General features: G+C 35.3%; 1 protein-coding gene across 4 annotated transcripts in view; it reads left to right on the forward strand.

Annotated features, from left to right (window-relative positions):
* The window catches only part of CUNH8orf89 (chromosome unknown C8orf89 homolog), a 33,166-nt gene that overhangs the window by 13,895 nt on the left and 3,218 nt on the right, over positions 1-16,053 (forward strand). For 2 of the 4 annotated variants that reach the window (XR_008550635.1, XM_054692182.1), the window contains exons 2-4: positions 1,564-1,727; positions 3,498-3,645; positions 6,227-6,319. Coding sequence is in view for 3 of the 4 variants with exons in the window: in XM_054692182.1 (XP_054548157.1) it covers positions 1,583-1,727; positions 3,498-3,645; positions 6,227-6,319 (386 nt within the window). In the remaining variant the exon portion in view is untranslated. Of the gene's footprint in view, positions 1-1,563; positions 1,728-3,497; positions 3,646-6,226; positions 6,321-7,823; positions 7,882-9,770; positions 11,555-16,053 lie in introns of those variants that run through there. The other 2 variants (XM_054692181.1, XM_054692183.1) reach the window with 2 other exon arrangements.

Consider the following 16,053-nt stretch of genomic DNA (forward strand, 5'->3'; position numbering starts at 1 on the left):
AATTAGTCAGATACAAGATTAATTATTCCTTTGTGTACATGTTTAGAATAAAAGTAGTGACTATATGTTCTTGAGAACATATTTATTTTTTAATGGAATACAGAAATTTTTTTCAGGCACAAATGCTAATAAATTTAATAATAAATTTAATAAAAATTTATTTTTTAAAAAATCTTTTTAAATTAATGAAGTACCATTGTTTTACATCATTGTTAATATTTTGACAATATAGGATTTCTCCCCTCAGGTGGGGTAACCATAGCTTTCCCACCACCACAGTACCCATAGTCTTCCAGCATAGTCTGCTGTGCTCACTCACTCCTCTCACTCCCCTCGCTCTCCTTCCCTAAGGGTCTCCTTAGCTTCTTGGATGCCTCAGATCTATGGTCAGCTTTCAAGGATTGGTTTTAAAGTTTGTCTTTGTCTGATCCTTCGTTTGTTTCTTTAAGTGATACCATCAAGTATTTATCTTTCTGGGCCTCCCTGGTGGCCCAAGATGGTAAACACAGCACTGTGAAGTTATCTGCAGCCACTGCAGCACAAGTTCGATCCCGGCCTGCCAGGGAGCTACCCACATGGCACAGCAGACCTCTCCTGACTCGCCTGCTGTGTAAAACCACTGTAATTTGAATTGTTTTCCTAATTTCCTTTGCAGATAGTTGATTGCTCACTGAAATTCAAGTGATTTTTGTATGTTGATTTTATATCTGGTAACTTAATGAGTTCCTTTATTAGTTCTAATAAGTATTTTTTGGAGTTTTTTGGGTTTTTCTCCATATAAGATCATGTCACCTGTAAACAGCTTTATTTCTTTCTGCTCTAGATGAATTTCTCTCTTTCTTTCATAATTGCTCTTGTTAGGACATCCATACTATGTTGAATAGAAGTGGCAAGAGGGGCCATCTTTGCCTTGTTCTTGATCTTAGAGAAAGGCTTTCAATTTTTCACTATTGAGAATGATATTAGCTGTGGGTTTTTCATATGTAGTCTTTATTATATAGGGATATTTTTTCTGTATTCCTGTTTTATTGAAAGCTTTTATCATGAAAGTATCGAATTTTATCAAATACTTTTTCTGCATCTATTGAAATGATCATGTGATTTTTTTAATCCTGCATTTTTTTTAACATGCTGCAACACATTGATTTTTACATGTTGAATCATCCTTGCATCCTAGAAATAAATCCCACTTCATCATAGTGTATAATGGTAATATTTTTGAGAGATTTGTAAGCATTCTATTACTTGCAACATAACTTGAGATTGGACCTCAAGGCTTTGTTTTGTTTTTAATATCCAAATATCGGTAACCTGAAATTTGAAAGAATCCAAAAAATATTTGAAAGAAAAGCATCCTTACTATGTATTTTGGTTATATTCTTAAAGACCACTTGTTTTAAAATTCAAAGAATATGAATTTATGTGTTTAAGTAAAGTTTTTATTTAAATCTATGTTAGTTTTTAATCTGTATGATGAAAAACACATTAAAATTACTCATCTCTGAAATATCTTGTGTGTGTATTTTTTTTTTTTTTGTATTTTGTGTTCTGAATATGGAGCAGTATCCCACTCTCAACAACAATGTTGAAAGAAGAAAAAATGTCAGTGCTATCTCCTGAAATCAGATTTGAGATTCCTGACATCACCCGAAATGCGTTTGAGAATTGTTTTCTTTTCGAGAGTAGTTGGAGGAAAGCAGTTTTAGGAACACAAAAGATGGAGAAAGGTAACTTCATTTTTATTTTATTCAGAAAACATAGAAACAATGCCTTGAATTTACCTATATTTTTAAAGCAGTGAAGAGAAATTTTGTAATTTCTACAAAGTTTATATAAAGATAATGTCGTAAGTTTATAGAGAAGAAAAATGGAAGCAAATTAAATTTAATTTAATTAATGTGGCTCTATAATGCATAATATAAATAAAATTTAAATACAACTTCTTTTGATTTCAGTATAGTATTATCTTTGTTGGATCATGGTACTATTCATAAATAGTATTTGTTTTTAAATACCTCCAGTTGGTTTTTACATTTAAAGAATCTTAATTAAGAGCATCTTTTTGTTTTAATGATTCTAAACAAAACTTTATTTTTTGAGTGAATTATGTGGAAAGTATCTTATATTCTATAGTTGCTCAATAAAGACTAGTTTGAGAACTTTTGACACAGGTAGATGAGTGTATTAATAGATTTCCCCCTTAATTTCTAGTTATAATTGTGTTTCTTATGTATTCTGAATTCTGTCTTTAGCTTAATTAATGGAGCTACAATTCTTTAAAATAGCAAAATTTAAGCCACTCAACCATTTTATCATACCTGGTTTTAAGTCTGTTGCTATATATATTTTTTCACTTTTCACTCAATTTCAATTAAAGATACTCACAAGACACTAATTTGTCCTACAACTCCCAAATATAATTGCTGAGAGAACCTATATTTTTTTTTTCATTAAGAGAAACTATTTTTTTCCAAAGGATGAAAAGCAAAGGTCACAAAATAACATTGTAAGCATTTACTATAACTCCAGTCCCATTAAATACTATTTTTATTTCTGTTTGAATTAGTAGAAAAGTTTAAAATGGTTCTTTTAAAAAATTATGCTTATTGAGGTAACATTGGATTATAACACTTTATATGATTTAGGGGTATAAATTCATCCCTCTACAAAGTCCATTGGGCTCCCTCCCCATTTTGCTTCCATCCTTTTGACTTCCTTCTCAGTTAGCCTCAGTTTTGCAGTCAGATTTTTAGGATTTGTTTTGTAAAAACAATTATTTATGTTTAGTGTAAAGATTACTGAAATATTTAATCTTTTAATTTTCTTTTTCCCTTTACTGCCTTTGTTTTGAAAGTCTTGGCTTTCTTGGGGTGTGTGTGTGTGTGTGTGTGTGTGTTTTATAACTTGACAATTTCTTTGTCCAGAGATATGTAAGTTCAGCAGAAGATGCAATCTTGATGCTTCAGTATTGCTATTTCTGGATTTGGTGTGAACTTTTACAGATAGAAAGAAAATTTAAGTCAATGCCTGAAATAGAATTCTTTCATTTCTTATTGTGGCTCAGATGGATATGTGTATAAACCTCTTGATTATCTACATAAAAGTGGGGAGGTAAAAAATTTATAAAGTGGCAGATAACATAAAACTCTTAAAAGTGCTTTTTAATGGTTTTAATGTGAAAGTATCTAATATTCTGGGAATTCTAATTAAATAAAATAATGAAGGCAGAAAACAGTGATGACTGCAGGAGATCTGTGAAGATGTCCTATCCCTCATTCTAATTATTAACCAATCCTTTAATCAAGTCTTTCCTAAAGTCCCTATACTAGGAATTGAAAGGTATTTTGGGGGAAAGTCTCGGTAAATGAGAGTAGTTAATTTTCTTGACTAAACGACTGGCTCAGTATATGCTATTATGTATTTAGTAGGTAGTAAAAGAAGTGGTATACATTTAATCAAGAAATAATAAAGATTATTATGATAATATTTTAAATTAGACTACACTGCAACCCTTGGTCTAGAGGAGTTCAAAGAACGTATCAAAATGCCATATTTACCTGGATTACAAAATTACCAAAAAAGTGCAAGTTCAGCTCCACTGAGGGTTCATAAGAGGCATGCTGATCCTGAGATGACTCCACTCAGGTATATCATTTCTATTCAATTTTCTTTTGCTGAATATTGATTTGTAGTAATATCACTGAATGTAGAGGCTTTTCTGATTAGTAAATTTAATTACTTCTTTCCTAATTTGTTTTTCAGAAAGGATTTAACTTTTTAAAATCTAAATTTAGGATATTCAGTTTGACAAGTAGATGCTTTTTTCTGTTTTCAAGCGACATTATTAAATGGATTTAGGATTTCCTTTAAAAACATCTTTATTCCCCTTGTGCAGATGGCCCATGAGAATAATGGAATTTTTAGCAAGAAAACTAAATGAAATCTCAGCAATATTAACAGGCTTCCAAACCCTGAATACAGATACTTGTATTTCATTTGTAGTTAAATTGAAGTAGTGTGGGGGAGATTCTGGATGAGATGTCAGCCTAACGAAGACACTGAAGTGACCATTGGAATGAATTCATCAGCCAGAGAAGTCCCACTGACTTTGAATACTGGAAATTAATAACATTATTATAAAGAACTTTCATCCTTGTCAATCCAACTGATTGACAAGCCATTAAAAGAAAACCCCCTTCTCCAAAATGATATATAAATCAATAAGATTGTTTCATATTCTATTTGGTTTCTGCTTTGGTTTATGTATCATCAGTTACTTAATTGAATGTACTTGTTCAGTCTGCCATTATAAAAAATAGAAAAATGAAGCATTTATACTAGTCTGAGTTGCAACTCTCTTTAGGGAGGATTTATATTTTCTTATTGTCTTCTGCCATAATAGCTTAAAGTTGTCCAGTTATATGTAGCATACAGTATTAGAATTCAGAATATATTTCTTGAGTTTTCCACTAGTATTGTTCATGTTAAATACTTGAAATAGATTCTGGTAATAAAGAGAACAAAACATACTGAAACTGAAAAAGTTGCAGACAAATTTTAACTAAATTATTAAAATAAGAACTTTGCAGAAAATTTGGAGGAAAAGAGAAAAACGATTACTTAGTAAAGATATGGATCTAACATACATTTTTTATTGTTGGGTCTTCCATTCTATGCTTCATTTTCATGGATTTTGAGTTGTGATTTTAGTGTAGTTATAATTTTTTATTTTACCTTTTGTTAACATCACACATACATTTTTCATATCATTACATAATCTTGAATCAGTCTTTACTGTTATTTTTCAATGACCTAGCCATAGTTTATTTAGCCATTCTTTAGTGCTGAATTTTTTAGTTTCTTTGACTTATTTTTTATAAATAACACTGCAACAACAGCAGCATAAGTAAAGCCTTTCCCTACATTTAAAAAATGTTATCTGAGAACAGATTGCCAAGCTATTTATTTATGAAAGGCAAAATTGCTCTTTCTGCAGTGAGATGATAATGAAATAAGGCAAAATCAGAGATAGTGGAAGAGAAATAGTCGGTTTCTAGTAGAGTAAATAGTAGCAGTAAAGAGGAGAAAAGGTAGGAAAGCAGAAACAGGAGGGACCATTGTGAGTGTAAGTATAAAACAACTTACTAAGAACAATGGCTCTCCATCATTACCAAGACCCATATCCTGGATACTCTGTACCATTTTCACGGGGAGAGTTACAGTATCTTCTGAGAAGGAGGTGGGTAAGAATAGGTAGGGCTGCCTCAGCAGTGGATTTTGTTATCAGTATAGACTAGTCTTGTTCCCTTCTTTTTTTAAATTAAACTAATTTTTTTAAAAAGATTTTATTTATTTATTTGTACAAGTACTGGGTACAGTGAAAAGCGCAGGAGGGTGAGAGAATTCACCAGAGCCAGAGATCCGGGGAGCATAACAGGCAGAAGGACAGAAGTACACTGCTGAGGGGAGCAGCGGGCTCGGCAGGGGATGGAACTGGCGCTGCAGAGGCAGCGGGCAGCATCGCAGCCCAGCGCTCAACCACTGCGCCAGCGGGGAAGCCCTAGTCTTGTTCCCTTCTTTCAATGCATATGATCACCTGGAAAGAGCCTGGAAACCTGCAAAGTACCTTCTAAATTAACCTACTGAGGGCCTCCCACGGTTGACGCAGGCGATTGAGCACCGCACTATGAAGCTGTGGGCAGCCTCTGCAGCGCCGGTTTCATACCGGCCAGCTGGCCCGTGAGGGTCTGACCCACATAGTGAGGCAGACCTCTCCTGTGTCACCTGCTGCTCCCCTCAGCAGTGTATTTCGTCAGTCTGCCTGCTCTGTTCCCCGCTCTGTCTCTGGTGAATCCTCTCGCCCTCCCGCACATCTGGTCTGTACCCTGGTTCTTGTATAAATAAATAAATAAATAAATCTTTAAAAAAAAAATCAACCTACTGAAACTCCTAAATTTGTCTTCATTTTGCTTCCTACTCTTTCAGTTTTAAATTTGGTTATGTAGGAAATGATTCTTCAGCGTTTTACTTTGACTTGACTGTGAATTTCCTTAAGTCAGTGAAGGATAATTTAAATACATTATATTCATATTATGACAAGTGTTCTTCATAATGGAAGAGTTGCAGTTAAGTGCCATAATGTACCATAAGTGCATTATGAAGTGCTTGGCAAAGATAAATAAATGTTAGTTCTTCTCTGTCTTTGAATCTAATGTCTTTATTTTAGCCATTCTAGGGAGAACATGTCAAGTTGCCAACAAGTATTTTATTCTCCTCTGCATATTGCACAGCATCCTATAAAAGACCACTCTTGGCAAAGCAGGGAAGTACTCATTTTTATTCACTTTGTGTACAAGCCCTTACTCTGTTTTTTCTCCTTATATTGTTAGCATGCAACTGAGGGGGTACACACATCCTAAACTGTTAAGGGGTGCATACTCTAAAAGGGATCAATCAAGTCATTCACTATAGAAAGGCAAAGGAAGTAGTCTCTTTGTGTGAATGATTTTTAATAGAATTGGTGTGCATAGAGAAAAAAGAAATAGTAATTTCCCAATAAAGCTTTGAAAATTACCCATCCCCTCATGGGCAAATGCCCAGACAAACAGACTTGACCCAAAGTGGGGCTACACTGAGGCATAAAACTTGCTACAAGGCTAGGCTACATTATGCAAAAAACACAAGAAAGGAGTTAGGGAGGTCCTAAAGAGCTGGACCAGAAGGAGAGACTCAAAATTCAAAACGTACCATGTAATCCAACATGAAGTCAAGGTAATGGGTGCCATTGTCTCTGCTTACAACCAGGAGCAGCCACCCATATGTCTCTCATCTACATGTCTCTCCCAAGTGTCTCTACATGTCTCTCCTCCATGCGTGTCCTCCAAGTTCCATGGTGCAAACTGAAGCTGGAAAAGCAAGAGAGCAAGAACACACATGTGCTCAGTGTTAAGCTAAGCATGGCTGCTTAACTCTGCCCCTAACCTAGCAGTCCCCATGCAGGAAGTCAGATTCATGGCATACTGGAATTTGTAATCCAAGCAGCTGCATGTAAATAGGGGTGAGGAAAATGGCACCTCTCCATCACAGAGGTGTACCTGTGTATACCTAAAATGTGTAAAATAAAATACTCATATTTTATTTTAAAAACTGATAAAATGATGTTTTTTCAATTTTTGTAAGTGATCAACATTTTTCAGGCATACTTTGGTAACACATTATTACCTAGTTGAAAATAGTAATCCTAGAGGTGAAGAACATTAAAAATTTTGGCTAACTTCTAAAGTTTAATATTGTTACAATAAATATGTATTTGCTATGGATTATGTAACCTACTGCAGATGTAGTTATGATATATTTCCTCTAATAATCTACTTATAGTCCAGGTCTACTTTGTCTAAGAAAAAGTATTAATTGTGACAAAATTCAGATTGGGGTGATTAGTAGGTAAAAAAAGTACACAAATAAGTGATTGTTAGTATTTAGTACACCCAGAATCCCTTTTAATCTAATCTTGATTTTCTTCCTCTTAGCACTGCCTGAATCATGATTAGTGATTTAAGATAAAGAAAAATTAAGATAACATTGATAATGGTTAACTATAGCACTCATCCATGAGTAAGATTTGTTAACAAAACCAAGATATTGAGTTGGTTCATAATTCTGTCTGATTGGATTATGGTGGAAGGAGTTTCCTTTCTTTAATTTCCCTGTGATGCCCTTCAAAAACTTTCATGGAAAGTATGCTCCTTGTCTGTATTTGTATTTTTAAAAATTAATGTCCCTTGCATTTATATAAAATTGCTTTATGATAATATATCATTTTTAGGATAAAGAAGACTAAGAAGACATGTACTGTTGTATCACTTCAAGAAAAATCAAAAGGTAAGTGGTACACCCTTTATCCCTACCATATGTTTTATTAGGGTGTCACATATCTTTTTTTTTTTTAACTTGCTTTATTTCTACGGACTCAGTTGTTTTTGTTTTGTTTCAGCTGTGTTTATTTTATAAGATTAGTGGATGTATGTTCACTGTATACATACCTTTATTATCTCAAGATCCTGGGATATCCTTCATCATTTCTAATGTGGCCATTGCAGTAGCTTGCAAACTGGTTTTCTTGTTTTGGGTCTCTTGCCTTTAAAATCATTCAACATGGTAAGAAAAGCTTAAAACTTTGGCCTGTACTCAAATCACTCTCTTCTTCATAATCAATGATACCTCATGACCTACAGATTAAAGTACAAACTCTCTATCTTGGTATTTAACCCTTTACCATCTTCTAATCTTTCTTTCCAACCTTATTTTCTAATTACACTTTTAGAATCCCATATCCTGTAACATCCAACTACAGACTCATTTATAAGCAAACAGTTTGAGTTGTAAAAACTGCTCTTAATAATTATTTATTCCTAAGTCCATGGTGACTAAGGAGTACCACGGTGTATTTCCACCATATCTGGACAACAGATTTGTCATTTGACCCTTTAAAATTGGACATTCCTATTTCCACATTTTTTATATGTTTGATCAGAATTATGTTTTTCAAAAATAGATACCGAAAGTCCTGTTGATCTAGGCAATTACACTTCTTAATGATGTCTATAAGCCTATATAGAACTTCCTAGCAGTACTGGTATCTGTATATGTACTGCTTCATTCCTTACTTTTATGTGTTATAGATTCATGGGAACATTATACTAGGGGAACCATATAGGGCATTAATATATTGCATAGGTCTAGCATTTAAATTCTCCAATAAACTCTTAGCCATTTCTTGAAACAATTTTACCTAAAGTTTAGTTGCAAAGATTCTTGAGCCATATAGTTATTAAAACTTTTCCATTTTGTCTTTATTATCTTTTGATGATTATGATCTAAACCAGAGTTTTTCAATGGCAACAGTATTAATCTTTTAGAAAATTCTTTGGGGTCTCTGTCCTGTGGCTTATAGGATGTTTAGTGTCATCCATGGCCTTTACTCAGTAGATGCCACCAATACTCTCCAAATGTGGCAATCAAAAATTTCTCCAGATATTGTCAAACGTACTTAGGGTGGCAAAATCACCCCCAGTAAAGAATTGCTGGTGTAAGCATAACAGCTTTAGCATTATGTTACTTATTCTTCAGACTGTCAAATGATTCATCTTTTATCTATGAGCAACAATGATTTCCTTATCAGGTTAAGATTATTTTTACAGAATTATTTTTTAATCACAATTATAATTGTCTTTTTCTAATGAATTCATCACTTCCATGATTTTGCATTTAAAAAATAAAGAAGTTAATAGAGTACCTCCAAACAAACAAACAAAATCCCCCCAAAATCACTAAGTAGTATCTTTATTAACATTGTTGCTAGCAGTCAGAATTGACTTAGTAGCTTTCCAAATTCGGTCTATGGAAATTCATAAGATTAAATGTTCATGAACTTCTTTTTGGGTATATCCTTTTTCTAAATTTCCATATACTTTAAACAAGTTCTATAATCAGCAGGCAACATAAAATTAAAATATGAATGTCAATTAATTTTATATAATTAAAAATAAGCATTACAGGTATTTTTATTTTAGTTAAATATTTTTTGAGATGACTTGTTATCACAGGCACTGATAATAAGTAGTGGCATTTTTACTTCAAAGAATGTGTTATAGGAAAGCTAGTTGTGTTTAACAGTCATTCAAGGAGCAGACATTTTCTTGTACTATGTTTTAGAGAACATCATTCATGTGTATTTAATTTAAATTTAATAGCTGACTTTTTCTTCACAGGTTCTTGTTTCAGAGATCCTCTCTCTGGAGCATCATCCCAATACTTAAAGAGACTGTCAAAAATGGCCATATTGGAGTATGACACTATTCGTCAAGAAACAACCAGAAAACCAAAAAAGGGCAAGAAACGAGAGCTGCAAGATTGCTGATAACCATCAGACAGCATAATGATTCTTCACTGATTGTTAAGGCTTATGTTTTTCCCCTTTTTTCTTTTTCTGATATGTGATATAATGTGCAATGATTTATATAAAAATGGAAATGAAAATAGGAAAAAATATTTTATACTAATGTATAGAAAAATTTGTATCTTGTTAATATCCATAAAAAGGCATTTCAGTGATGGCTTATGGGGTCATATGCAGAAGAAAAAAATTATATCCCATCAATTTTATGCATATTGATTATGTCTTTTGATTCAACTGCATGAATGTTTTTTAGTGCCTATCTGTACAATCAATCACCTTTGCTAGAAGGTATGGAGAGGTCAAGAAAGAATGTTAGGGTTAAAACTTGTTCAGTTAGAATGTCTTCTTTTCTCTGAGTTTGAAAACAGTTGTGAGGTAAGTATTCAAGCAGATGAAGATGAAAATATTAACTCTGCTGAAGTACCTGGAGGAAGAATCCTAGCTTAGGTGGGATTTTCCTAAACAATGGGCCTCCTAAACCTGACCAGCAGAACTGGACAAATGTACACACGCAAGTAATATGACACCCCCAGGCTTGCCTGCTGAATCTGGGTCTTTACTGCCAAGTAGAACAGGGTATCTCCACTGTGTAGACAGGCAAATCCCTGAGGGGAAAAAGGAGGTAGGAGAGACACTCCAGCTCTGTGGAGAAGAGGAGGGTGTAGGTCAAGACAGCCCCTCCTCCAAACTTGAGGAGTAGGGGGGATGTATTTGTCAGTAAGTACACCATTCCTTTATGCAACCTTGGTGTCAAAAGAGTAGAGGGTATATGACTCAAATGATAACTTGATAATATCTGATAGAGAACATTAAATGCCAAGCATGTAGTTACATTTCTCTGTTTCACAGTGGAGATTTAGAGAATGAAAGATTTGGAGAATACTTGTTTAATGATGAAGATTCATGTAGATATAATTTGTAGGCTAGATGTAATGAGATCAGAAGTTGGAAACCAGTTAGGAGATTTTTACAAAAATCAAGATAACAATCTCTCAGTAGAAAGGTAGAAACAGGAGGGTGAAGGAGGTACCAGATAATTAGGACATGGAGGCAAAAGCCTTAAGATTAACTAACTGGTTAGACTTTAAGATAGCTAAAGAGGAAGCATCAAAATTAGCTCATTTCAAAATTTAGAAACAAGAATCTCAGAAGGATATGCTAGTTTTGTGGACTAAGAGGGTGAACACAGCTTTGGGAATATTCAGTTTCAGTGGTCATCAGGATGTCCAGGTACAGATGCCAAGCAGGCAGTTGAAAAGTAAGTCTGTACTTCTGGAAAAAGATATTGACTAGTTAGAACTTTGAGAAATGTTTGCATAACAAAGACTGCATTTCCCCAGGTAAAAAGTAGAGAGTGAAGAGAGCAGAAATTCATTAGGATAGGAGGGAATAGGAAGAAAACAAAAATAGAAGGAAAAAAATCATCACAGATGTGTGAGACTGGTCATATTCCATGTCCTTGCATGCTTCATATGAATGTGTGAACGCACTGTTAATATGTGTTTTATGCATTATCATAATGCATTAGTTCTTAGAAGGGTAATTAAATAAACTTAAATAGATATATTTGTGGTTACATCTAAATTTGTTTGAGGATGATTTAGACAGTATCTGTACCTTTTCTATCTTCTGATCACCTCTTCCAATGAGTCAACAGCTTTAGTGGATGCAGGAGGAAAGTATTCTCTAATGAAAATTTGATGAATTATTTTTTGGATGAGCGCTTATGAATACCTTTGATTGTCAAATGAATTTTATTTCTTGAGCTTCTAACATGTACATTAAGCATTTAATATTATTTATAAACCTTATAAAACCCTGAAAACTAGGTAAGTGATATTATTACCATAACAGTGTGATCTAAGAAGAAAGGTTCCATATTCCCTGCCCCCTCTAATGAAGGATGGAGCTTAGCAGGTGAGAAGAACCTAGAAAAAATTGGGAGAAGAATCTTGTAGAGAGGACTAGAAGACTTGGAGGAGGCACTTGGAGCAGAGACATGTGAAGAAGAAGCTGTGCTTTCTTATCAGCCTTGAACTTGACACAGGGACTTAGGGAACATGGAAGGAGATGCTTAGAAGAGATATGGGTGGGTGATATTTATCTTGACTTGTACTTCGATTTTGCTCCTTTCCTTGCCCAGCTCCTTCTGCCACTTTCCTATAGATCCCCACCAGAAGGTTCCTTAGACTTGTGGCAAGTTTTCAGACCTCAGTGTCCCTGCTTTGGGCCAACCCTGTTTGGCTGGGCATTTATCCATGAGGGGATGGGTGACTTTGGGTATTTTATTGGAAACTATCCTTTCTTCTCTATTGCACACTAATTTTATTAAAGTTCTTTTCTACTGAAGGTCCTGTATATTAAGAATAATATTTGTCTTTAAGCAGTGGAGAGCAGAACCCATTTAGAGCATGTTAATATGGGGACCCCAGGGTGCCCCACATTCTGCCTGCTAACATTATTGATTTATAAATGAAGTAAAATCACAGATCTTTGTTTTATACAGAATCTTTAGCTAGAAAGCAGGAGAACTAGAATTCTAGTCTATTATGATTCCAAGATAATATATAAAAACTTGATGAAATGATAATTAAAAAACTTCAACTTTGTTGCGATATTATGGTTTAATTACTTAAAATTTAGGGGAAGCTAGTATTTGCACAGAGAGAAATATCTCCTAATATTGAATGGAGTTTCTGAGTTATGACACGAAAAGTGACATTACCAGAGTAGAAAGAGCCCCTTCATCTCCCTCATGAAAGTCTTACTTAAGCCAATTCGAGAAAGGAACGGAATGTTTATTTTTTTAAAAAATGAGATAGGTTGGCAGTAACATTTTGACAATGGAAAAAACTCAACAAATTTATTTACGAATGAAAAGAAACATTCTCATGAAAGCATTATGCGGGCCTCCCCGGTGGCGCAGCGGTTGAGCGCTGGGTTACGAGGCTGCCCGCAGCCTCTGCGGCGCCGGTTCGATCCCCGGCTGCTCCCCGGCCACCGGAGGCGGGTCCCACATGGTGCGCAGACCTCTCCTGCCGCCCGCTGCTCCACTCAGCAGTGTACTTCGGTCCTTCTGCCTGTTCTGTTCCCCGCTCTGGCTCTGGTGAATTCTCTCACCCTCCCGCACTTCTGACTGTACCCAGTGCATGTATAAACAAAACAAACAAACAAACCAGCAAACAAATAAATAAAGCATGCCTCTATTAAAAAAAAAAAAAGCATTATGCCAATTAAGCTTTTGACAAGGTATGCAAATTTGACAAGGAATACAAATTTTCAACCTTTGAATCAACCAGCTTCAAAAGAAGATACAAAGCTATTAAGACTTTGGTGGTATCAGGATACAAGCCCCTGCCCTTCCTGAATTGAGCTGTAAAGGAAGAAAGGTAAAGGCAAGATACTGCCTGGGGGCTGATAAAGCCAGCAGGAGACAAGGGAGAAACTGCCAATTGGGTCCACCATGCTGCCAATAATGACACCTTTTTAGCTTTAGGTTGAATTTAACTTATACTTTTTAATTAAATCTTAAAAAAAAAAAAAAAACAGGTTATAAGCATTCCTTACATTGTATTTACTCCTCATGAACTTTTTAGAAAAACCAACGTGTATTTAGTACCCAGAGACTCAAATTACTCCTGTCCAAGATAAACTCATGATTTCACGATTTAGAAATAAGGATGAGATACCAACTTTTGATATTTTATTTAGATCTATTTTTGGGATTGAAGACAATCTTGCCAGAAACAACCGATTTACATTTGTGATTTGGGTATTTTTCCAGTGGAAGCAGTGTTAATCATGACCTTGGGAAACTGTACCTTATGATAAATGTTTAGGTTGGGAAGACAGAGTCCTGGTATGAGGATGAGAAACCAGTTCTTTACAAAGAATAACCACTTCAGTGAAGGAAAAATCACTAGTCAATTATAGCTTCAAAGAAATTTCTTAAGACTCACTGCCTTTTCTCTAATTCCACACCCATCAAGCCACTTTTTTCTAATATATAATTTAGACTCCTGAGAAAATATAGTCACTAAAAGCACATGTTTCATTTTTAGCTCTAGAACAGGGAATGATAATGTACAGTGATTCTGATTCATAGTCTGTGGATTTGGTCAGTGTGAATTGGCACAAAAATCCAGATCATGCTGGTCAAATCAATGAATTGAGGGTCCTTTTTTACTAGAAAAATTACTTTAGTATTTTTTGAAAAACACAATTTTCAGGAGTTTCAGCAATGTAGAAAAGCAGAATAATGTTTAAAAAATACCTCAAATTGCACTTCACAAATAACATCAGTTGAACATCTTTTTCTGCATATATACAAATACTAAAAACTCCTATTAAGATGAAGTCATTTTATGCATGATATATTTAAATAAAATTATTCAACTTAATTTTACTGATATAAGAAAAATAAGCAAGTAAACTGAACACATTGCTAAAGCCCAAATGTTATTTAAAATATTGTATTATGCTTTGTAATCTGTATTTAGAGATGTTTTTAGATTTGTCACTGTATCCGGACCTTTTCCCCTAAATGATTCTTCTACAACAGGGCCTCCCTGGTGGTGCAAGGGGTTAAGATGCAACCCATGAGGCTATCCACAGCCACTGTAGAATGAGTTCAATCCCCAGCCAGGGAGCTACCCACATGGTGTAGCAGACCTCTCCTGACTTGCCCACTGCTCCCCTCAGCAGCGTATTTCAGTTGATCTGCCTGTTCTGCTCCCCACTCTGTCTCTGGTGACTCCTCTTACTCCCCAACACCTCTGGCTGTATCCCAGCTCTTGTATGCATAAATAAATAAATCTTTTAAAAAAAAATTCTTCTATAACAAACTTCTGGCTTTAATCTAAGACGTTTGTCAACTTAGAAAAACCTACGTAAAGATGAGTTAACTGACTCTGAAGGTGAGTCAACCAAAAAACTTCTGGATACTATCTTTTTTTTTTTTTTTTTTAATTTTTTTTTTTTTTATAGAGGCATGCTTTATTTATTTATTTGTTTGTTTGTTTTTTGTTTATACATGCACTGGGTACAGTCAGAAGCGCGGGAGGGTGAGAGAATTCACCAGAGCCAGAGCGGGGAGCAGAGCAGGCAGAAGGACCGAAGTACACTGCTGAGGGGAGCAGCGGGTGGCAGGAGAGGTCTGCGCGCCATGTGGGACCCTCCTGTGGTGGCCGGGGAGCAGCCGGGGATCGAACCGGCGCTGCAGAGGCCGCGGGCAGCTTCGCAACCCAGCGCTCAACCGCTGCGCCACCGGGGAGGCCCTGGATACTATCTTTGTTGCAGGGGAAATTTAAGCATTAGTAGAAGACAGAAACCTCGGGACTTGGATGGAATTCTCTATAGCTGGCCTCAGTTTCACTTCTTCACTCATACTTAAATAGGGTTATTTCTATGTCTACTGAGGGACAATAAGTCACCACACCAAGAGCTAATTAACTCTTTTGCAAAACCAGTTTAAGCCTTTATAACAACAAGGGGACAAAATGTTGAAACACACACACACACACACACACATACAGAGAGAGAGAGAGACAGAGAGAGAGAGAGAGAGAGAATCTTCTGCAAAGGTTTTCAAATGTAACCATGCATCCAAATCCCTAGAAGAGCTTGTTAAAATGTAGATTTCCATAGATCTGATGTGTTCAAGAATCTACTCTCAAAAAGCTCCCAAGTGATACTGAAACCTCTGATCCATGCACCACTCTTTGAGTAGCTTTCTTTAGAATTATCTACACTTAGAGTCTCCTGGAAAATTTTTGAGACAGGCCATTGTCCAGGCTCTACTCAGGAAGATTCTGATCTAATTGGTTTGGGGTGGTCTCTGAACATGGGTTTTTTTTTTTTTTTTCATTTTAGATATTTTTGCATTTTTCTTTTTTTTTAATTTTCTTTTTTAATATTTATTTTCTTACATCATTGTTCATTTTGGACAGTATTTGATTTCTCCATTCAGGTACAATCCCTGTAGTTCTCCCACAACCACAGCACCCATGATCCATCATCACAGTCCCTTGTGTTCTTCTCTCCCCTGTTTTGACTCCTTTCCCACCCCCTCCCTGCTGTATGCCTTTGATCTACGG

This window comes from Talpa occidentalis, unplaced genomic scaffold (assembly GCF_014898055.3).
Source record: "Talpa occidentalis isolate TD23 unplaced genomic scaffold, MPIMG_talOcc4v2.1, whole genome shotgun sequence".
NCBI lineage: Eukaryota > Metazoa > Chordata > Mammalia > Eulipotyphla > Talpidae > Talpa > Talpa occidentalis.